General features: G+C 39.1%; 4 protein-coding genes and 1 long non-coding RNA gene across 6 annotated transcripts in view; 3 read left to right on the top strand and 2 right to left on the bottom strand.

Moving 5' to 3' along the window:
• Positions 1-23649, bottom strand: part of LOC139531770 (NLR family CARD domain-containing protein 3-like) — a 393069-nt gene that overhangs the window by 125191 nt on the left and 244229 nt on the right. The gene's annotated exons all lie outside the window — the stretch shown is intronic.
• LOC139537693 (NLR family CARD domain-containing protein 3-like) overlaps positions 1-23649 on the bottom strand; it is a 426333-nt gene that overhangs the window by 326244 nt on the left and 76440 nt on the right. The window lies entirely within an intron of this gene.
• Positions 1-23649, top strand: part of LOC139540780 (NLR family CARD domain-containing protein 3-like) — a 301765-nt gene that overhangs the window by 263630 nt on the left and 14486 nt on the right. The gene's annotated exons all lie outside the window — the stretch shown is intronic.
• Positions 7283-17001, top strand: LOC139539777 (serine-rich adhesin for platelets-like). The gene is made up of 3 exons (XM_071343062.1): positions 7283-7341; positions 14399-15747; positions 16967-17001. The coding sequence occupies exons 1-3, from the start codon at positions 7283-7285 to the stop codon at positions 16999-17001; spliced, it is 1443 nt and encodes a 480-aa protein (XP_071199163.1).
• On the top strand, positions 18184-21793 carry LOC139569359 (uncharacterized). 2 transcript variants are annotated; one of them, XR_011673910.1, is made up of 2 exons: positions 18184-18299; positions 20353-21793. It is a non-coding gene; the product is annotated as an uncharacterized lncRNA (long non-coding RNA). The 2 variants fall into 2 exon arrangements; XR_011673905.1 differs by having other exon boundaries at positions 20108-21793.

The following is a 23649-nucleotide window of genomic DNA, read 5'->3' as shown; positions in this document are numbered from 1 at the left end:
TATAAAGCTGTGTTGTGTAGTTTATACATGTTGTCTCCTCCTTCTAGTGTTCTTATAAAGCTGTGTTGTGTAGTTTATACATGTTGTCTCCTCCTTCTAGTGTTCTCATAAAGCTGTGTTGTGTAGTTTATACATGTTGTCTCCTCCTTCTAGTGTTCTTATAAAGCTGTGTTGTGTAGTTTATACATGTTGTCTCCTCCTTCTAGTGTTCTTATAAAGCTGTGTTGTGTAGTTTATACATGTTGTCTCCTTCTTCTAGTGTTCTTATAAAGCTGTGTTGTGTAGTTTATACATGTTGTCTCCTCCTTCTAGTGTTCTTATAAAGCTGTGTTGTGTAGTTTATACATGTTGTCTCCTCCTTCTAGTGTTCTTATAAAGCTGTGTTGTGTAGTTTATACATGTTGTCTCCTCCTTCTAGTGTTCTTATAAAGCTGTGTTGTGTAGTTTATACATGTTGTCTCCTTCTTCTAGTGTTCTTATAAAGCTGTGTTGTGTAGTTTATACATGTTGTCTCCTCCTTCTAGTGTTCTTATAAAGCTGTGTTGTGTAGTTTATACATGTTGTCTCCTTCTAGTGTTCTTATAAAGCTGTGTTGTGTAGTTTATACATGTTGTCTCCTTCTTCTAGTGTTCTTATAAAGCTGTGTTGTGTAGTTTATACATGTTGTCTCCTTCTAGTGTTCTTATAAAGCTGTGTTGTGTAGTTTATACATGTTGTCTCCTCCTTCTAGTGTTCTTATAAAGCTGTGTTGTGTAGTTTATACATGTTGTCTCCTCCTTCTAGTGTTCTTATAAAGCTGTGTTGTGTAGTTTATACATGTTGTCTCATTCTAGTGTTCTTATAAAGCTGTGTTGTGTAGTTTATACATGTTGTCTCCTCCTTCTAGTGTTCTTATAAAGCTGTGTTGTGTAGTTTATACATGTTGTCTCCTTCTTCTAGTGTTCTTATAAAGCTGTGTTGTGTAGTTTATACATGTTGTCTCCTTCTTCTAGTGTTCTCATAAAGCTGTGTTGTGTAGTTTATACATGTTGTCTCCTCCTTCTTCTATTGTTCTTATAAAGCTGTGTTGTGTAGTTTATACATCTCCTCCTTCTAGTGTTCTTATAAAGCTGTGTTGTGTAGTTTATACATGTTGTCTCCTTCTTCTAATGTTCTTATAAAGCTGTGTTGTGTAGTTTATACATGTTGTCTCCTTCTTCTAGTGTTCTTATAAAGCTGTGTTGTGTAGTTTATACATGTTGTCTCCTTCTTCTAGTGTTCTTATAAAGCTGTGTTGTGTAGTTTATACATGTTGTCTCCTTCTTCTAGTGTTCTTATAAAGCTGTGTTGTGTAGTTTATACATGTTGTCTCCTTCTTCTAGTGTTCTTATAAAGCTGTGTTGTGTAGTTTATACATGTTGTCTCCTCCTTCTAGTGTTCTTATAAAGCTGTGTTGTGTAGTTTATACATGTTGTCTCCTTCTTCTAGTGTTCTTATAAAGCTGTGTTGTGTAGTTTATACATGTTGTCTCCTCCTTCTAGTGTTCTTATAAAGCTGTGTTGTGTAGTTTATACATGTTGTCTCCTTCTAGTGTTCTTATAAAGCTGTGTTGTGTAGTTTATACATGTTGTCTCCTTCTTCTAGTGTTCTTATAAAGCTGTGTTGTGTAGTTTATACATGTTGTCTCCTTCTTCTAGTGTTCTTATAAAGCTGTGTTGTGTAGTTTATACATGTTGTCTCCTTCTTCTAGTGTTCTTATAAAGCTGTGTTGTGTAGTTTATACATGTTGTCTCCTTCTTCTAGTGTTCTTATAAAGCTGTGTTGTGTAGTTTATACATGTTGTCTCCTTCTTCTAGTGTTCTTATAAAGCTGTGTTGTGTAGTTTATACATGTTGTCTCCTTCTTCTAGTGTTCTCATAAAGCTGTGTTGTGTAGTTTATACATGTTGTCTCCTTCTTCTAGTGTTCTTATAAAGCTGTGTTGTGTAGTTTATACATGTTGTCTCCTCCTTCTAGTGTTCTTATAAAGCTGTGTTGTGTAGTTTATACATGTTGTCTCCTCCTTCTAGTGTTCTCATAAAGCTGTGTTGTGTAGTTTATACATGTTGTCTCCTTCTTCTAGTGTTCTTATAAAGCTGTGTTGTGTAGTTTATACATGTTGTCTCCTCCTTCTAGTGTTCTTATAAAGCTGTGTTGTGTAGTTTATACATGTTGTCTCCTTCTTCTAGTGTTCTTATAAAGCTGTGTTGTGTAGTTTATACATGTTGTCTCCTTCTTCTAGTGTTCTTATAAAGCTGTGTTGTGTAGTTTATACATGTTGTCTCCTCCTTCTAGTGTTCTTATAAAGCTGTGTTGTGTAGTTTATACATGTTTTCTCCTTCTTCTAGTGTTCTTATAAAGCTGTGTTGTGTAGTTTATACATGTTGTCTCCTTCTAGTGTTCTTATAAAGCTGTGTTGTGTAGTTTATACATGTTGTCTCCTTCTTCTAGTGTTCTTATAAAGCTGTGTTGTGTAGTTTATACATGTTGTCTCCTTCTTCTAGTGTTCTTATAAAGCTGTGTTGTGTAGTTTATACATGTTGTCTCCTTCTTCTAGTGTTCTTGTAAAGCTGTGTTGTGTAGTTTATACATCTCCTCCTTCTAGTGTTCTTATAAAGCTGTGTTGTGTAGTTTATACATGTTTTCTCCTTCTTCTAGTGTTCTTGTAAAGCTGTGTTGTGTAGTTTATACATCTCCTCCTTCTAGTGTTCTTATAAAGCTGTGTTGTGTAGTTTATACATGTTGTCTCCTTCTTCTAGTGTTCTTATAAAGCTGTGTTGTGTAGTTTATACATGTTTTCTCCTTCTTCTAGTGTTCTTGTAAAGCTGTGTTGTGTAGTTTATACATGTTTTCTCCTTCTTCTAGAGTTCTTATAAAGCTGTGTTGTGTAGTTTATACATGTTTTCTCCTTCTTCTAGTGTTCTTATAAAGCTGTGTTGTGTAGTTTATACATGTTGTCTCCTTCTTCTAGTGTTCTTATAAAGCTGTGTTGTGTAGTTTATACATGTTGTCTCCTTCTTCTAGTGTTCTTATAAAGCTGTGTTGTGTAGTTTATACATGTTTTCTCCTTCTTCTAGTGTTCTTATAAAGCTGTGTTGTGTAGTTTATACATGTTGTCTCCTTCTTCTAGTGTTCTTATAAAGCTGTGTTGTGTAGTTTATACATGTTGTCTCCTCCTTCTAGTGTTCTTATAAAGCTGTGTTGTGTAGTTTATACATGTTGTCTCCTCCTTCTAGTGTTCTTATAAAGCTGTGTTGTGTAGTTTATACATGTTGTCTCCTCCTTCTAGTGTTCTTATAAAGCTGTGTTGTGTAGTTTATACATGTTGTCTCCTCCTTCTAGTGTTCTTATAAAGCTGTGTTGTGTAGTTTATACATGTTGTCTCCTTCTTCTAGTGTTCTTATAAAGCTGTGTTGTGTAGTTTATACATGTTGTCTCCTTCTAGTGTTCTTATAAAGCTGTGTTGTGTAGTTTATACATGTTGTCTCCTTCTTCTAGTGTTCTTATAAAGCTGTGTTGTGTAGTTTATACATGTTGTCTCCTTCTAGTGTTCTTATAAAGCTGTGTTGTGTAGTTTATACATGTTGTCTCCTTCTTCTAGTGTTCTTATAAAGCTGTGTTGTGTAGTTTATACATGTTGTCTCCTTCTTCTAGTGTTCTTATAAAGCTGTGTTGTGTAGTTTATACATGTTGTCTCCTTCTTCTAGTGTTCTTATAAAGCTGTGTTGTGTAGTTTATACATGTTGTCTCCTTCTTCTAGTGTTCTTATAAAGCTGTGTTGTGTAGTTTATACATGTTGTCTCCTCCTTCTAGTGTTCTTATAAAGCTGTGTTGTGTAGTTTATACATGTTGTCTCCTCCTTCTAGTGTTCTTATAAAGCTGTGTTGTGTAGTTTATACATCTCCTTCTTCTAGTGTTCTTATAAAGCTGTGTTGTGTAGTTTATACATGTTGTCTCCTTCTTCTAGTGTTCTTATAAAGCTGTGTTGTGTAGTTTATACATGTTGTCTCCTCCTTCTAGTGTTCTTATAAAGCTGTGTTGTGTAGTTTATACATGTTGTCTCCTTCTTCTAGTGTTCTTATAAAGCTGTGTTGTGTAGTTTATACATGTTGTCTCCTTCTTCTAGTGTTCTTATAAAGCTGTGTTGTGTAGTTTATACATGTTGTCTCCTCCTTCTAGTGTTCTTATAAAGCTGTGTTGTGTAGTTTATACATGTTGTCTCCTTCTTCTAGTGTTCTTATAAAGCTGTGTTGTGTAGTTTATACATGTTGTCTCCTTCTTCTAGTGTTCTTATAAAGCTGTGTTGTGTAGTTTATACATGTTTTCTCCTTCTTCTAGTGTTCTTATAAAGCTGTGTTGTGTAGTTTATACATGTTGTCTCCTTCTTCTAGTGTTCTTATAAAGCTGTGTTGTGTAGTTTATACATGTTGTCTCCTTCTTCTAGTGTTCTTATAAAGCTGTGTTGTGTAGTTTATACATGTTTTCTCCTTCTTCTAGTGTTCTTATAAAGCTGTGTTGTGTAGTTTATCAGCTGGTTTACTGAAACTGTCACATCTGCCCCCCCTCCCCCCCACCTTGAGGGCGCCAGGCTGACCTGCATCACCACTCCTATCATCCATTACGCACATCTGCTTTCACGCGCATCAGCGATATTGGACTCACCTGGACTGCCTCATCACCTGTTTATTTCCTCCCCTATATTTGTCTGTTCCCCGCTCTGTTCCCTGCTCTGTTCCCTGCTCTGTTCCCTGCTCTGTTCCCCGCTCTGTTCCCCGCTCTGTTCCCCGCTCTGTTCCCCGCTCTGTTCCCCGCTCTGTTCCCCGCTCTGTTCCCCGCTCCTTTCCCTGCTCTGTTCCCCGCTCTGTTCCCTGCTCTGTTCCCCGCTCTGTTCCCAGCTCTGTTCCCCGCTCTGTTCCCCGCTCTGTTCCCCGCTCTGTTTCCCGCTCTGTTCTCCGCTCTGTTCCCTGCTCTGTTCCCCGCTCTGTTCCCTGCTGCTGCATTGATTGTTTTTGTCTGTTACTCGTTTGCTGACGCTGTTCCTGTCTCCTTCCATGTCCGTTAAATATTAAATGTTTGATATTGATATTTGAATGGGGGAAACCTGCTTCGTCTCTCCAGCGTCATGTGACAGAAACTCTGGTTAGTAGGAGGTGAAGACAATGAATGATCTCAGATCCTTAAACTATTCAGCTTTAACCAGTATTGTCCATGTTGCCATGGAGACAAACGATGTGCCTAGATACTTAAATAGAATGAGAAGTGGAGACTTATAATAAACCAGTAGACTACATCTCTCTCACACTCAACACGCACACATACGCACAACCTCACACGAACAGACAAGCTCACACGCACACAGCAATAGTTTCCTCAGTCACGTGATCTTCATTCACTTCGCTCATTTAGCAGTTTTTAATTCCAAAGTTCTTCTTTACAGTTTAACTTTTTCAGGCTAGGGGGCAGTATTCGGAGGTTTGGATGACTGAGGTGCCCAAAGTAAACTGCCTGTTACTCAGGCCCAGAAGCTAGGATATGCATAGTAGTATTGGATAGAAAACACTCTATAGTTTTGAAAACTGTTAGAATAATCTCTGTGAGTATAACAGAACTGATATGGCAGGCGAAAACCCGAGGACAAAAAAATTCGGCTCAACAGTAATTACTATACCTGTCAATGGGAATATCAAAGAAATACCTCCCAGATTGCAGTTCCTAGGGCTTCCACTAGATGTCATCCGTCTATAGAAAGAGTTTCAGGCTTGTTTTTGGAAAAATGAGCTAGAATTTGTCATTTTTCTAAGTGGCTCCCATTTTGGCTGTATAGCGCGTTCCGGTGAATGTGTGTACTTTGTTGTTTATCTCCGGTAATGACAATAACAATTCTCCGTCTTAAATTGTATCATTTATTTATGTATTAGGGTGCCTGAGGTTTGATTATAAACGTTGTTTGACTTGTTTGGAGAAGTTTATTGGTAACGTTTGGGATTCATTTTGATGGAGGGAAACCGGTGGATTATTGAATGAAGTGTGCCAGCTAAACTGAGTTTTTGGGGATATAAAGAAGGACTTTATCGAACAAAAGGACCATTTGTGATGTCGCTGGGACCTTTTGGATTGCCAACAGAAGAAGACTTTCAAAGGTAAGTGATTTATTTTATTGCTATTTCTGACTTCCGTGACGCATCTGCCTGTTTGGAAAATGTTTTCAATGCATTTGTGTGCTGGGCGCTATCCTCAGATAATCAATCGCATGGTGTGCTTTCACCATAAAGACTTTATGAAATCTGACACCACGGCTGGATTAACAAGAAGTTAAGCTTTTAACTCATGTATAACACTTGTATTTTCATGAATGTTGAATATTACTATTTCTTTAATTTTAATTTTGTGTTCTGCAATTTCACCGGAAGTTGTCGAGATGGGACACTAGCGTCCAACTGATCCACAAGAAGTTAATTGATGTCCTTTCCTTGTATATTCCTCCCTTTTTTAATCACATTTTTTCCCGCTCAGACATCTGTCTTGAGTCCTTTTCTGCCATCCATGACGATATTAACTCTCTTTCCCTAGTTAGCTCCACTATGCACTTGCCTCAATACACTGTGCTAACAGTAGCCTAGACTGTACCACATAAAATAACATTTTCAAACAGTTGAAAAACCGACTTCTTCCAGAAAGAAGTAAAATACCGATCCATGCGTTGTAAGATCTGAAATGTGAAAACAGAAAGAATAGTTCCTGTAGATTCAGACTTACTCAATCTTTTGTTATGTTTTGTGGGTTTCATTACCTCATCTGTATAACAATTCAATAATGATGAGACGGGAGACAGGAATCAGTTCAACCATTTATCTGGAACGTGATCATCTCAACACATACAAACCCCCATGATGCTCTGCGGCACAACCCCAATATACAACAAAGACATCAATAAATAAGTAAGTGGACACTAAACAAAACTCGTAGAGGAATTTAAATGTTCAGTTATAGAAAGTAGGGCCATGGGACAGGGTCAGAAAGGTCATTATGTTTGATAGCTGGTTACAGAGGTGACATAACAAGCTTAAGGTCCATTATAACACAGTGAAGTAGGGCCATGGGACAGGGTCAGAAAGGTCAGTATGTTTCATAGCTGGTTACAGAGGTGACATAACAAGCAGAAGGTACATTATAACACAGTGAAGTAGAGGTGGGAGCTAAAATCAGACGTGGACAGTGAGACGGTGTGAGGAGGTCAGGAGTGAAACACTGAACACATTCTGATCATGGCTCAGACCTCACCTGAGACACCCAAACAGAAGATGCCATATCAAAGTCCTGGCCAGTAGGTTATATGGGATTTCCTTTCATCAACATCCAGAACATTTAAATGAGGCATCTGTCAATAGAAAGTTACTTTAGAGCTTTAGTGAAAGGATGGAATGACTTAGTGTTACTACCATTTAGTGAAAGGATGGAATGACTTAGTGTTACTACCATTTAGTGAAAGGATGGAATGACTTAGTGTTACTACCATTTAGTGAAAGGATGGAATGACTTAGTGTTACTACCATTTAGTGAAAGGATGGAATGACTTAGTGTTACTACCATTTAGTGATAGGATGGAATGACTTAGTGTTACAACCATTTAGTGAAAGGATGGAATGACTTAGTGTTACTACCATTTAGTGAAAGGATGGAATGACTTAGTGTTACTACCATTTAGTGAAAGGATGGAATGACTTAGTGTTACTACCATTTAGTGAAAGGATGGAATGACTTAGTGTTACTACCATTTAGTGAAAGGATGGAATGACTTAGTGTTACTACCATTTAGTGAAAGGATGGAATGACTTAGTGTTACTACCATTTAGTGAAAGGATGGAATGACTTAGTGTTACTACCATTTAGTGAAAGGATGGAATGACTTAGTGTTACTACCATTTAGTGAAAGGATGGAATGACTTAGTGTTACTACCATTTAGTGAAAGGATGGAATGACTTAGTGTTACTACCATTTAGTGAAAGGATGGAATGACTTAGTGTTACTACCATTTAGTGAAAGGATGGAATGACTTAGTGTTACTACCATTTAGTGATAGGATGGAATGACTTAGTGTTACAACCATTTAGTGAAAGGATGGAATGACTTAGTGTTACTACCATTTAGTGAAAGGATGGAATGACTTAGTGTTACTACCATTTAGTGAAAGGATGGAATGACTTAGTGTTACTACCATTTAGTGAAAGGATGGAATGACTTAGTGTTACTACCATTTAGTGAAAGGATGGAATGACTTAGTGTTACTACCATTTAGTGAAAGGATGGAATGACTTAGTGTTACTACCATTTAGTGAAAGGATGGAATGACTTAGTGTTACTACCATTTAGTGAAAGGATGGAATGACATAGTGTTACTACCATTTAGTGAAAGGATGGAATGACTTAGGGTTACTACCATTTAGTGAAAGGATGGAATGACTTCAGAGTGTTACTACCATTTAGTGAAAGGATGGAATGACTTCAGAGTGTTACTAACATCATATCAAACATAAAACATGTACAAATTATATTTTTATTTTACTGAACAAGAAATTATGCAACAATTTCAAAGATCTTAGTGAGTTACAGTTCACATAAGGACATCAGTCAGTTGAAATACTAAATTCATTAGGCCCTAATCTATGGATTTCACATGACTGGGAACACAGATATACATCTGTTTGTCAGATACCTTAATAAAACAGTAGGAGTGTGGATCAGAAAACCAGTCAGTATCTGGTGTGACCATTTGCCTCATGCAGCACAACACATCACCTTCACATAGAGTTGATCAGGCTGTTGATTGTGGCCTATGGAATGTTGTCCGCCTCCTCTTCAATGGCCGAGCAAAGTTGCTGGATATTGGTGGGAAGTGGAACACGCTGTCGTACACGTCTATCCAGAGCATCCCAAACATGCTCAATGGGTGACATGTCTGGTGAATAGGTGTGTTAGGTTCAGGAGTGGCCTGAAGGTATGTTAGGTTCAGGAGTGGCCTGAAGGTGTGTTAGGTTCAGGAGTGGCCTGAAGGTGTGTTAGGTTCAGGAGTGGCCTGAAGGTGTGTTAGGTTCAGGAGTGGCCTGAAGGTATGTTAGGTTCAGGAGTGGCCTGAAGGTATGTTAGGTTCAGGAGTGGCCTGAAGGTTTGTTATGTTCATCAGTGGCCTGAAGGTTTGTTATGTTCATCAGTGGCCTGAAGGTATGTTAGGTTCAGGAGTGGCCTGAAGGTATGTTAGGTTCAGGAGTGTCCTGAATGTGTGTTAGGTTCAGGAGTGTCCTGAATGTGTGTTAGGTTCAGGAGTGGCCTGAAGGTATGTTAGGTTCAGGAGTGGCCTGAAGGTATGTTAGGTTCAGGAGTGGCCTGAAGGTATGTTAGGTTCAGGAGTGGCCTGAAGGTGTGTTAGGTTCAGGAGTGGCCTGAAGGTATGTTAGGTTCAGGAGTGGGTTGCTGAGGTTCAGCAGTGGCCTGAAGGTATGTTAGGTTCAGGAGTGGCCTGAAGATATGTTAGGTTCAGGAGTGGCCTGAAGGTATGTTAGGTTCAGGAGTTGCCTGAAGGTATGTTAGGTTCAGGAGTTGCCTGACGGTATGTTAGGTTCAGGATTGGGTTGCTGAGGTTCAGCAGTGGCATGAAGGTGTTAGGTTCTGAACAAATAGAGCAGAAACTGAAACGGACAACCAGAAAAAGCTCAAACCAAGTTTATTCAACCCACAAGCATGTATTTATATCTTCTGACTAGGAGGAGTTGCCACCTTGCATGTCTAAGATAAACACACCTTCTCTGTTGTTAGGCAGAAATGCAATAGCTTCCTCGCACTGGTATTGACATTGCCTGCCTAAGTCTAGAAACCTCATGGGCGGTGTGTCTGTATGGGATAGGACTGTAGTCAGATGGTTTTCAGGGTGGGCCCCTATGGACCCCCTCCCAGCAGGGTGTGATGGGATAGGACTGTAGTCAGATGGTTTTCAGGGTGGGCCCCTATGGCCCCCCTCCCAGCAGTGTCTGTATGGGATAGGACTGTAGTCAGATGGTTTTCAGGGTGGGCCCCTATGGCCCCCCTCCCAGCAGTGTGTGATGGGATAGGACTGTAGTCAGATGGTTTTCAGGGTAGGCCCCTATGGCCCCCCTCCCAGCAGTGTGTCTGTATGGGATAGGACTGTAGTCAGAAGGTTTTCAGGGTGGGCCCCTATGGACCCCCTCCCAGCAGTGTGTGATGGGATAGGACTGTAGTCAGATGGTTTTCAGGGTGGGCCCCTATGGACCCCCTCCCAGCAGTGTGTGATGGGATAGGACTGTAGTCAGAGGGTTTTCAGGGTGGGCCCCTATGGACCCCCTCCCAGCAGGGTGTGATGGGATAGGACTGTAGTCAGATGGTTTTCAGGGTGGGCCCCTATGGACCCCCTCCCAGCAGTGTGTGATGGGATAGGACTGTAGTCAGATGGTTTTCAGGGTGGGCCCCTATGGACCCCCTCCCAGCAGTGTGTGATGGGATAGGACTGTAGTCAGAGGGTTTTCAGGGTGGGCCCCTATGGCCCCCCTCCCAGCAGGGTGTGATGGGACAGGACTGTAGTCAGAGGGTTTTCAGGGTGGGCCCCTATGGACCCCCTCCCAGCAGGGTGTGATGGGATAGGACTGTAGTCAGATGGTTTTCAGGGTGGGCCCCTATGGACCCCCTCCCAGCAGTGTCTTCTCTCTTCAACTGCTGACCTCATCATGAGTTGAGTTCCACATCCCTCATTGTCCTGGTACCATAGCAACTGGCCTGCCTTTCAGGAAATGAAACCAGATGCTACCCTTTTGCTCGTTCCTTAGAAATATGAATTTCCCCCAATAACATGTTTGAACAGAATATTAACTTTCTGCACTTCCCCTTGTCTCACTCAGTAACTTTCCATCCTCAAAGATCCTCCTCAGCCTTCATTGGGACCCGACATCTCCATGTATTATACAGTACTGACATCTCCATGTATTATACAGTACTGACATCACCATGTATTATACAGTACTGACATCTCCATGTATTATACAGTACTGACATCACCATGTATTATACAGTACTGACATCTCCATGTATTATACAGTACTGACATCTCCATGTAGTATACAGTACTGACATCTCCATGTATTATACAGTACTGACATCTCCATGTATTATACAGTACTGACATCACCATGTATTATACAGTACTGACATCTCCATGTAGTATACAGTACTGACATCTCCATGTATTATACAGTACTGACATCTCCGTGTATTATACAGTACTGACATCTCCATGTATTATACAGTACTGACATCACCATGTATTATACAGTACTGACATCTCCATGTATTATACAGTACTGACATCTCCATGTAGTATACAGTACTGACATCTCCATGTATTATACAGTACTGACATCTCCATGTATTATACAGTACTGACTCCACCATGTATTATACAGTACTGACATCTCCATGTAGTATACAGTACTGACATCTCCATGTATTATACAGTACTGACATCTCCATGTATTATACAGTACTGACATCTCCATGTATTATACAGTACTGACATCTCCATGTATTATACAGTACTGACATCTCCATGTATTATACAGTACTGACATCACCATGTATTATACAGTACTGACATCTCCATGTATTATACAGTACTGACATCTCCATGTATTATACAGTACTGACATCTCCATGTATTATACAGTACTGACATCTCCATGTAGTATACAGTACTGACATCTCCATGTAGTATACAGTACTGACATCTCCATGTATTATACAGTACTGACATCTCCATGTATTATACAGTACTGACATCTCCATGTATTATACAGTACTGACATCTCCATGTATTATACAGTACTGACATCTCCATGTATTATACAGTACTGACATCTCCATGTATTATACAGTACTGACATCTCCATGTAGTATACAGTACTGACATCTCCATGTATTATACAGTACTGACATCTCCATGTATTATACAGTACTGACATCTCCATGTATTATACAGTACTGACATCTCCATGTATTATACAGTACTGACATCTCCATGTATTATACAGTACTGACATCTCCATGTATTATACAGTACTGACATCTCCATGTATTATACAGTACTGACATCTCCATGTATTATACAGTACTGACATCTCCATGTATTATACAGTAGTGACATCTCCATGTATTATACAGTACTGACATCTCCATGTATTATACAGTACTGACATCTCCATGTATTATACAGTACTGACATCTCCGTGTATTATACAGTACTGACATCTCCGTGTAGTATACAGTACTGACATCTCCGTGTAGTATACAGTACTGACATCTCCGTGTAGTATACAGTACTGACATCTCCGTGTATTATACAGTACTGACATCTCCGTGTATTATACAGTACTGACATCTCCATGTATTATACGGTACTGACATCTCCGTGTATTATACGGTACTGACATCTCCGTGTATTATACGGTACTGACATCTCCGTGTATTATACAGTACTGACATCTCCGTGTATTATACAGTACTGACATCTCCGTGTATTATACAGTACTGACATCTCCGTGTATTATACAGTACTGACATCTCCGTGTATTATACAGTACTGACATCTCCGTGTATTATACAGTACTGACATCTCCGTGTATTATACAGTACTGACATCTCCGTGTATTATACAGTACTGACATCTCCGTGTATTATACAGTACTGACATCTCCATGTAGTATACAGTACTGACATCTCCATGTATTATACAGTACTGACATCTCCACGTATTATACAGTACTGACATCTCCACGTAGTATACAGTACTGACATCTCCATGTAGTATACAGTACTGACATCTCCACGTAGTATACAGTACTGACATCTCCATGTATTATACAGTACTGACATCTCCACGTATTATACAGTACTGACATCTCCATGTATTATACAGTACTGACATCTCCATGTATTATACAGTACTGACATCTCCATGTATTATACAGTACTGACATCTCCATGTATTATACAGTACTGACATCTCCATGTATTATACAGTACTGACATCTCCATGTATTATACAGTACTGACATCTCCATGTATTATACAGTACTGACATCTCCATGTAGTATACAGTACTGACATCTCCATGTAGTATACAGGACTGACATCTCCATGTATTATACAGTACTGACATCTCCATGTAGTATACAGTACTGACATCTCCATGTAGTATACAGTACTGACATCTCCATGTAGTATACAGTACTGACATCTCCATGTAGTATACAGTACTGACATCTCCATGTAGTATACAGTACTGACATCTCCATGTAGTATACAGTACGGACATCTCCATGTATTATACAGTACGGACATCTCCATGTATTATACAGTACTGACATCTCCATGTATTATACAGTACTGACATCTCCATGTATTATACAGTACTGACATCTCCATGTATTATACAGTACTGACATCTCCATGTATTATACAGTACTGACATCTCCATGTATTATACAGTACTGACATCTCCATGTATTATACAGTACTGACATCTCCATGTATTATACAGTACTGACATCTCCATGTATTATACAGTACTGACATCTCCATGTATTATACAGTACTGACATCTCCATGTATTATACAGTACTGACATCTCCATGTATTATACAGTACTGACATCTCCATGTATTATACAGTACTGACATCTCCATGTAGTATACAGTACTGACATCTCCATGTAGTATACAGTACTGACATCTCCATGTATTATACAGTACTGACATCTCCATGTATTATACAGTACTGACATCTCCATGTATTATACAGTACTGACATCTCCATGTATTATACAGTACAGTATCATATCACTATCTAACAGTAGCCTATCACTATCTAACAGTAGCCTATCACTATCTAACAGCCTATCACTATCTAACAGTAGTCTATCACTATCTAACAGCCTATCACTATCTAACAGTAGCCTATCACTATCTAACAGTCTATCACTATCTAACAGTAGTCTATCACTATCTAACAGTGGCCTATCACTATCTAACAGTAGTCTATCACTATCTAACAGTAGTCTATCACTATCTAACAGTAGTCTATCACTATCTAACAGTAGCCTATCACTATCTAACAGTCTATCACTATCTAACAGTAGTCTATCACTATCTAACAGTAGTCTATCACTATCTAACAGTAGTCTATCACTATCTAACAGTAGCCTATCACTATCTAACAGTAGCCTCTCACTCTCTAACAGTAGTCTATCACTATCTAACAGTAGCCTATCACTATCTAACAGTAGCCTATCACTATCTAACAGTAGCCTATCACTATCTAACAGTAGCCTATCACTATCTAACAGCCTATCACTATCTAACAGCCTATCACTATCTAACAGTAGCCTATCACTATCTAACAGTCTATCACTATCTAACAGCCTATCACTATCTAACAGCCTATCACTATCTAACAGTAGCCTATCACTATCTAACAGCCTATCACTATCTAACAGCCTATCACTATCTAACAGTAGCCTATCACTATCTAACAGTAGCCTATCACTATCTAACAGTAGCCTATCACTATCTAACAGTAGCCTATCACTATCTAACAGTAGCCTATCACTATCTAACAGTCTATCACTATCTAACAGTAGTCTATCACTATCTAACAGTAGCCTATCACTATCTAACAGTAGCCTATCACTATCTAACAGCCTATCACTATCTAACAGTAGCCTATCACTATCTAACAGTAGCCTATCACTATCTAACAGTCTATCACTATCTAACAGTAGTCTATCACTATCTAACTGTAGCCTATCACTATCTAACAGTAGCCTCTCACTCTCTAACAGTAGTCTATCACTATCTAACAGTAGCCTATCACTATCTAACAGTAGCCTATCACTATCTAACAGTAGCCTATCACTATCTAACAGTAGCCTATCACTATCTAACAGTAGCCTATCACTATCTAACAGTAGCCTATCACTATCTAACAGTAGCCTATCACTATCTAACAGTAGCCTATCACTATCTAACAGTAGCCTATCACTATCTAACAGCCTATCACTATCTAACAGCCTATCACTATCTAACAGTAGCCTATCACTATCTAACAGTAGCCTATCACTACCTAACAGTAGTCTATCACTATCTAACAGTAGCCTATCACTATCTAACAGTAGCCTATCACTATCTAACAGTATCCTATCACTGTCTAACAGTAGCCTATCACTATCTAACAGTATCCTATCACTGTCTAACAGTAGTCTATCACTATCTAACAGTAGCCTATCACTATCTAACAGTAGCCTATCACTATCTAACAGCCTATCACTATCTAACAGTAGCCTATCACTATCTAACAGCCTATCACTATCTAACAGTAGCCTAACACTATCTAACAGTAGTCTATCTCTATCTAACAGTAGTCTATCACTATCTAACAGTAGCCTATCACTATCTAACAGTAGCCTATCACTATCTAACAGTAGCCTATCACTATCTAACAGTAGCCTATCACTATCTAACAGCCTATCACTATCTAACAGTAGCCTATCACTATCTAACAGTAGCATATCACTATCTAACAGCCTATCACTATCTAACAGCCTATCACTATCTAACAGTAGCCTATCATTATCTAACAGCCTATCACTATCTAACAGCCAATCACTATCTAACAGTAGTCTATCACTATCTAACAGTAGTCTATCACTATCTAACAGTAGTCTATCACTATCTAACAGCCTATCACTATCTAACAGCCTATCACTATCTAACAGTAGCCTATCACTATCTAACAGTAGTCTATCACTATCTACCAGCCTATCACTATCCAACAGTAGCCTATCACTATCCAACAGTAGCCTATCACTAACTAACAGCCTATCACTATCTAACAGTAGTCTATCACTATCTAACAGCCAATCACTATCTAACAGTAGCCTATCACTATCTAACAGTAGTCTATCACTATCTAACAGTAGCATATCACTATCTAACAGTAGCATATCACTATCTAACAGTAGTCTATCACTATCTAACAGTAGCATATCACTATCTAACAGCCTATCACTATCTAACAGTAGTCTATCACTATCTAACAGCAGCCTATCACTATCTAACAGCCTATCACTATCTAACAGTCTATCACTATCTAACAGCCTATCACTATCTAACAGCCTATCACTATCTAACAGCCTATCACTATCTAACAGTAGCCTATCACTATCTAACAGTAGCCTATCACTATCTAACAGTAGCCTATCACTATCTAACAGTAGCCTATCACTATCTAACAGTAGCCTATCACTATCTAACAGTAGCCTATCACTATCTAACAGTAGCCTATCACTATCTAACAGTAGCCTATCACTATCTCACAGCCTATCACTATCTAACAGTAGTCTATCACTATCTAACAGTAGCCTATCACTATCTAACAGCCTATCACTATCTAACAGCCTATCACTATCTAACAGTAGTCTATCACTATCTAACAGTAGCCTATCACTATCTAACAGCCTATCACTATCTAACAGTCTATCACTATCTAACAGTAGCCTATCACTATCTAACAGCCTATCACTATCTAACAGCCTATCACTATCTAACAGTAGCCTATCACTATCTAACAGTAGCTTATCACTCGTTTTTATGTTTGACTATATATGTTGAAGATAACTGGCTGATGGTAGGACATGTGTCCTGTTGAAGCTAACTGGCTGATGGTAGGACATGTGTCCTGTTGAAGCTAACTGGCTGATGGTAGGACATGTGTCCTGTTGAAGCTAACTGGCCGATGGTAGGACATGTGTCCTGTTGAAGCTAACTGGCTGATGGTAGGACATGTGTCCTGTTGAAGCTAACTGGCTGATGGTAGGACATGTGTCCTGTTGAAGATAACTGGCTGACGGTAGGACATGTGTCCTGTTGAAGCTAACTGGCTGACGGTAGGACATGTGTCCTGTTGAAGGTAACTGGCTGACGGTAGGTCATGTGTCCTGTTAAAGGTAACTGGCTGACGGTAGGACATGTGTCTTGTTGAAGCTGGCTGATCCTAGATCATAATGAATCAGATTACATGGAGAGGAGGGACCTGATCCAAGATCATAATGAATCAGATTACATGGAGAGGGGGGACCTGATCCTAGATCATAATGAATCAGATTACATGGAGAGGGGGACCTGATCCTAGATTATAATGAATCAGATTACATGGAGAGGAGGGACCTGATCCAAGATCATAATGAATCAGATTACATGGAGAGGGGGGACCTGATCCTAGATCATAATGAATCATATTACCTGGAGAGGGGGACCTGATCCTAGATCATAATGAATCAGATTACATGGAGTGGGGGGACCTGATCCTAGATCATGATGAATCAGATTACATGGAGAGGGGGGACCTGATCCTAGATCATAATGAATCAGATTACATGGAGAGGGGGACCTGATCCTAGATCATAATGAATCAGATTACATGGAGAGGAGGGACCTGATCCTAGATCATAATGAATCAGATTACATGGAGAGAGGGACCTGATCCTAGATTATAATGAATCAGATTACATGGAGAGAGGGACCTGATCCTAGATCATAATGAATCAGATTACATGGACAGGGGGACCTGATCCTAGATCATAATGCATCAGATTACATGGAGAGGGGGACCTGATCCTAGATCATAATGAATCAGATTACATTGAGATGGGGACCTGATCCTAGATCAGCACTCCTCCTGAGACACTTCCCAGGAGCCACCAGGACCAAGAAACCAAACACTTACTGTTGTAAAGTCTAGTTACAGCAGGTGTTTACTGCCATCTAGTGGAAGATACCAATAAAACACTTTATTATCATGATGGGGAGACGGCTGAGTGAGTTGTTCTTTTGTACAGGATCCATGGTGAGACGACAGAGCAGAAAACACTGTATGGAGAGAAGCAGAAATACAGTTTTTCTGAACAATAAAGGACAGAGTAAGAGAATAAATACCTGTAATGACATATTATTACTAGTTAGTAGATCTCACAGTGTCTGTCATCATTATTTACCCATACATCGGTGATGTCGGTGATGTCAGAAGTGACGTTTTCCTCATATGAAAGTGAAAGTAACTGTGTGGTCTACGCCTTTACAAAATGACTGTTGAAACTGTAGCGCACATTTCTCGGCAACATTAGAAGTGGGATAAATGTGTTGATTTGAAGGACAGACGGGCAGACTCTGGTAAGTCTTGGCTACATATAACTATTATAAAGTTAGGTCGTGGTCAGACATTCAATAGACAGAGTAGGCTTGAGAATAATTCTTATCATGCTGACCAACCTGGGTCCGGCTTTTTCACGATGGAATTGAGGCTTCACGCTCGAAACGCATAATAAGTGGGAAAACGATAATTATCAAAATACAAAGTTGAGTAAACAATATTTTACAAATAAAAAGATGCGTAAACGATGTCTAAGTATTTCTGAACAATAATGAATTCTAAAGGTATATTACTAGTTAGAACTGCTCCTTGAGCTGAGTTGCAGTTTTCAAAGTATTGTAGCGACCCGCACAGACAGCTGTGTGTTATGTGTTAGGCTAGTAGGTGGTTGTGTTCGCGGGGTCCGACATGTCAGTCAACCTGCTATCTGCCAATCACGGGAATGCCTGGAATGTTCTGATGCCGGGCATCCTGGTGGTTGGCGGAGTGGCGTGGAGGGGGGTTGGGCAGGGGGATGGAGCATTGGAAGTTAAGACCAGGTTTTGCCTTTGTTCTTTCTCTTACGTCTGGGCTCCACAAGAGAAGGTCACGATTGGCTTGTGTGTTATCTTTCACTTATTTGGCGTGGGCTACGGCCAAACAGTAGCCTGTGTAAAGTTGGTTTAATAAACCGTCCATTCGTAAACTCAATCCTCTGTCTGGACAGTTGTTCTTTTATGATCTAGTCAGGTCATTACAGTATAAACTAATCAGTAGGCCGACATGTTATCAGTAACACGTCTGGTAAAGATGGAAGCTTTTACATTATCTGGTTTTATGTTTATCTCAGGGTTTCTCAATCATTTTGTTCTTACCAGCACTTACACACCTGATTCAACTAATCATCAAATATTTTAAGACAGTTTTATATTTGAGGCATACAAATGAACATTCTCAAATTATAACCTTTTGGGTTTGTAGGACTGTTTACAATTATTAAAGTCACACAATAAGGAGGGGAAAAACACAACTAAACCTGGTTTCGAGTAAATTATATGTTTAGCAAAAATAATGTAAGAGAGATGTATTGAAGAAAGACGATAATAAAATTGAAGCAAGATGCGGCACAATGTCATGATTTACTGCTGTCGCATGAAACTGACTGTTAGCTCCACCCTCTGGTTACTATAGTTACATGAAGGGGAGACGCCTTGACTGCAGTTGAAACTGACTGTTAGCCCCACCCTCTGGTTACTGTTGTTATATGAAGGGGTGACGCCTTGACTGCAGTTGAAACTGACTGTTAGCCCCAACCTTTGGTTACTGTTGTTATATGAAGGGGTGACGCCTTGACTGCAGTTGAAACTGAAAACAGAAAGTATCTGTACAGGGCCATTTTGAGATGACAGAGCAGCTCATAGTTTAATCTCTAAACTGCAACGCAGTTTCCAAGTAAAGTGAGTATTTCAGGTTAATAATCTAGAATAAAGTAGAGGGGACATGTGGAATACAGTAAACTAGTGTGGGAGTGCTGCTGAGTCATTCCTACCATGGAAATATCAGTTCTTATTTAGTGTAAAATGTGGATTCCAAAAAGCTTTAAATATAAGGTGTCCTTACCTTAAAAACACCAAAATATGGATCCTGTAAGGGAATTTTATGCATTTGAACTCTTTTTGTCAGAAGATGTAGGCGTTTTTGCCCCCAGGTGTTATTTATCAACTTCCACAAGAAATATTGGCCATAAAATAACAAAATGTTAAGCTATTTCTTCAATATTTTATAGTCCTAGTTGAAGTCTCTTTCATCAATTACTTTTTTCATGATTATTGTATTTATCTATCCATAGGGGAAGCCTGGGCAACTGAAATGTCTGAGCTTTTTCAACAGTCTGACTGTCAACATCTGAACCAAAACCAAATTAAGGGAGACATAAATATGATTAAAAAACAACTGTTGATACAATATGGAAATAAAATGGGTGGAGGAGATGAATCATAAACCCACATGGAGAACCTTTTGTTTGATTCAGGGTGAATTGGTGTGTGAGATTAATCATAAACCCAATTTGAGAACCTTTTGTTTGATTAACAGTGAATTGGTGTGTGATAGTGTCACGGTTGTCGTCAGAAGGATGAGACCAAAGCGCAGCGTGGTGAGTGTACATTTTCCTTTTATTTAAAATGTCGCCAACAAAACAACAAACGAAGACACAACCGTGAAGCTTACAGGGCTAAAGTGGCACTAACAAAAGTCAACTACCCACACTGAAAGGAGGGCAAAAGGGCTACCTAAGTATTATTCCCAATCAGAGACAACGATAGACAGCTGTCCCTGATTGAGAACCACACCCGGCCAAAACATAGAAATAAAGAAACCTAGAAAACCAAACATAGAATGCCCACCCCACATCACACCCTGACCTAACCAAATAGAGAAATAAAACGGCTCTCTAAGGTCAGGGCGTGACAGAGAGATATATTATGTATAACCTACCTAAAAGCAAGAGATCGCTATGTGCACAGGGAAGGTCAGGGATATTGTCTCTGCGTAATGAAACCGGTCAGATCAGGGATATTGCCTCTGTGTATTGAAACAGGGAAGATCAGGGATATTGTCTCTGCGTATTGAAACAGGTCAGATCAGGGATATTGCCTCTGCGTATTGAAACAGGTATTGTGGTGAAATGGAGGAAAGACTATGTAACTATTGCAACCTCGAAGAAATAGAGAATGAAACTGATTTTATCCTCTATTGCCCTTTCTACCATGATATACACTTGCTCTTATTCCAGACAGCACAGCAGATATACCCTGGCATTATGTGGCTGAGTGATGAGGAGAAATTGAAATGTTTTTTTTGTTTATTGCGTATTTTCGTTTGTGGAATATTTAGATAAAGCCTCGAAAAGAAGAAAAAGGGCTATATTTAGCTTCTATGTGGTAAATGTGTATATAGATTGTGTATAGACTTGTCTCCCATATGAATCTTCTATGTGGTAAATGGTATGTGTGTATATAGATTGTGTATAGACTTGTCTCCCATATGAATCTTCTATGTGGTAAATGGTATGTGTGTATATAGATTGTGTTTAGACTTGTCTCCCATATGAATCTTCTATGTGGTAAATGGTATGTGTGTATATAGATTGTGTATAGACTTGTCTCCCATATGAATCTTCTCTTTGTTCCAGACTGGGTTCAAATGCCTTGTTTCTTTTTTTTCTGTATTTATTTGTCTGTATATGTTATGTTATGCATGTATGTATGTGTGTATATACAGTGTGTATGTATATTATTGTACTGCTCTAGTGATATAATTATTGTTTTCATCACCTTATTTACTATTATGTTTTGACTTTTACCTTCCATTGTTTTCATTCTTCATGTGATGCTCAATACAGAGAACACTGGAAGGAGAATCATCATTTAATTACCACAGTGAATTATTGTAATGTTTGTTTAAGTGGTAATTAATCCTATAAGGGATGGGTTGCAAGTTGGCGATTTGACACAAAAATAAAATGTCATTCATTAATTTATTTGTTCTTCATTTTTCATTCATATTATTTAATTTTAGTTTTTCTGTCCCCCTAATATCACTTTCCACCCTGTTAGTTTGTTGTAATTCCCAGAGCAAAACGGAGAACACCATCGTGTTCGTACGAGTCTCAGTTTACAATAGAGTGGTATCAGAATAGTTTGGTGGACAAACCGTTCAGATTATACATACGATTTTGTGAGAAGACAGATTTCCGGGATGTATCATGGTCTGACAAACACCACTCTAGCTCTGACAACTAGATCATAATGAATCAGATTACATGGAGAGGGGGACCTGATCCCAGATCATAATGAATCAGATTACATGGAGAGGAGGACCTGATCCTAGATCATAATGAATCAGATTACATGGAGAGGGGGACCTGATCCTAGATCATAATGAATCAGATTACATGGAGAGGAGGACCTGATCCCAGATCATAATGAATCAGATTACATGGAGAGGAGGACCTGATCCTAGATCATAATGAATCAGATTACATGGAGAGGGGGACCTGATCCTAGATCATAATGAATCAGATTACATGGAGAGGGGGACCTGATCCTAGATCATAATGAATCAGATTACATGGAGGGGGACCTGATCCTAGATCATAATGAATCAGATTACATGGAGAGAGGGACCTGATCCTAGATCAGAATGAATCAGATTACATGGAGAGGGGGGACAGATTAATGATTCAGATTACATGGAGAGGGGGGACCTGATCCTAGATCATAATGAATCAGATTACATGGAGAGGGGGGACCTGATCCTAGATCAGCACTCCTCCTCTGGGACACTGCTTGTATGAAACCAAACACATAGTTGTAAAGTCTAGTTACAGCAGGTGTTTACTGCCATCTAGCGGAAGATACCAATAAAACACTTTATTATCAGGATGGGGAGGCAGCTGAGCTGAAACAGAAAGTAAAGTTGTTCTTTTGTTCAGGATCCATTTTGAGACGACAGAGCAGAAAACACTACATGGAGAGAACTGACAAATAAAGTAAGTATTTCTGAACAATAATTAATTATAAAGGACAGAGTAAGAGAATGAATGTCTGTAATGAGATATTACTAGTTAGTAGAACTTCTACTGGAGCTGAGTTGCTGACAGACAGCAGTTTTCAAAGTGTAAACTAATCAGTAGGCCGACACGTTATCAGTAAAACGTCTGATAAAGATGGTGGAGGAGCTTTTCAATTATATGGTTTTATGTTTATCTCAGGGTTTCTCAATCCTTTTGTCCTTACCAGCACTTACACACCTGATTCAACTATTCAGCAAATATTTTAAGACAGTTTAATATTTGAGGCATACAAATGAACATTCTGAAATTAAAACCTTTTTGGTTTGTTGTAGGCCTGTTTATAATTATTAAAGTCCGACAGTAACTCACATTTTGGAGGAAAAAAACACAGCTAAACTTGGTTTCGAGTAAATTATATGTTTATCAAAAATAATGTAAGAGAGATGTCTTGAAGAAACGCGTCTGGGTTTAGAACTCTGTGTCTCAGTGCGCTGCGACAGTGGGAAGTTCGTTTTACATGGCCCGGTGCTACAGGTGTGTGGACAATTATTTTTAGGACCAATGGAATGGTATAAAATGCGCAAACTCTGCTCACCCGGTGAGCCGGGCAATGCAAAACGAGTTAACCCAATGGGCCCTACTTTATTTCCTGATATGAAATGTAAAGTAACTTTGTAGCCGACGCAGTTCCAGGATGTCTGTTGAAACTGTGTCTCATATGGAACGTTAGAACAGTGGTGGAAACAGAACTCAGTTCTCAACTCAATTGTCATACATGACTAAAAGTAAAGATACCTTAATAGAAATTATTAAAT

Source organism: Salvelinus alpinus, chromosome 1 (assembly GCF_045679555.1).
Source record: "Salvelinus alpinus chromosome 1, SLU_Salpinus.1, whole genome shotgun sequence".
Taxonomy (NCBI): domain Eukaryota; kingdom Metazoa; phylum Chordata; class Actinopteri; order Salmoniformes; family Salmonidae; genus Salvelinus; species Salvelinus alpinus.
This window is presented reverse-complemented; position numbering and strand designations above follow the sequence as displayed.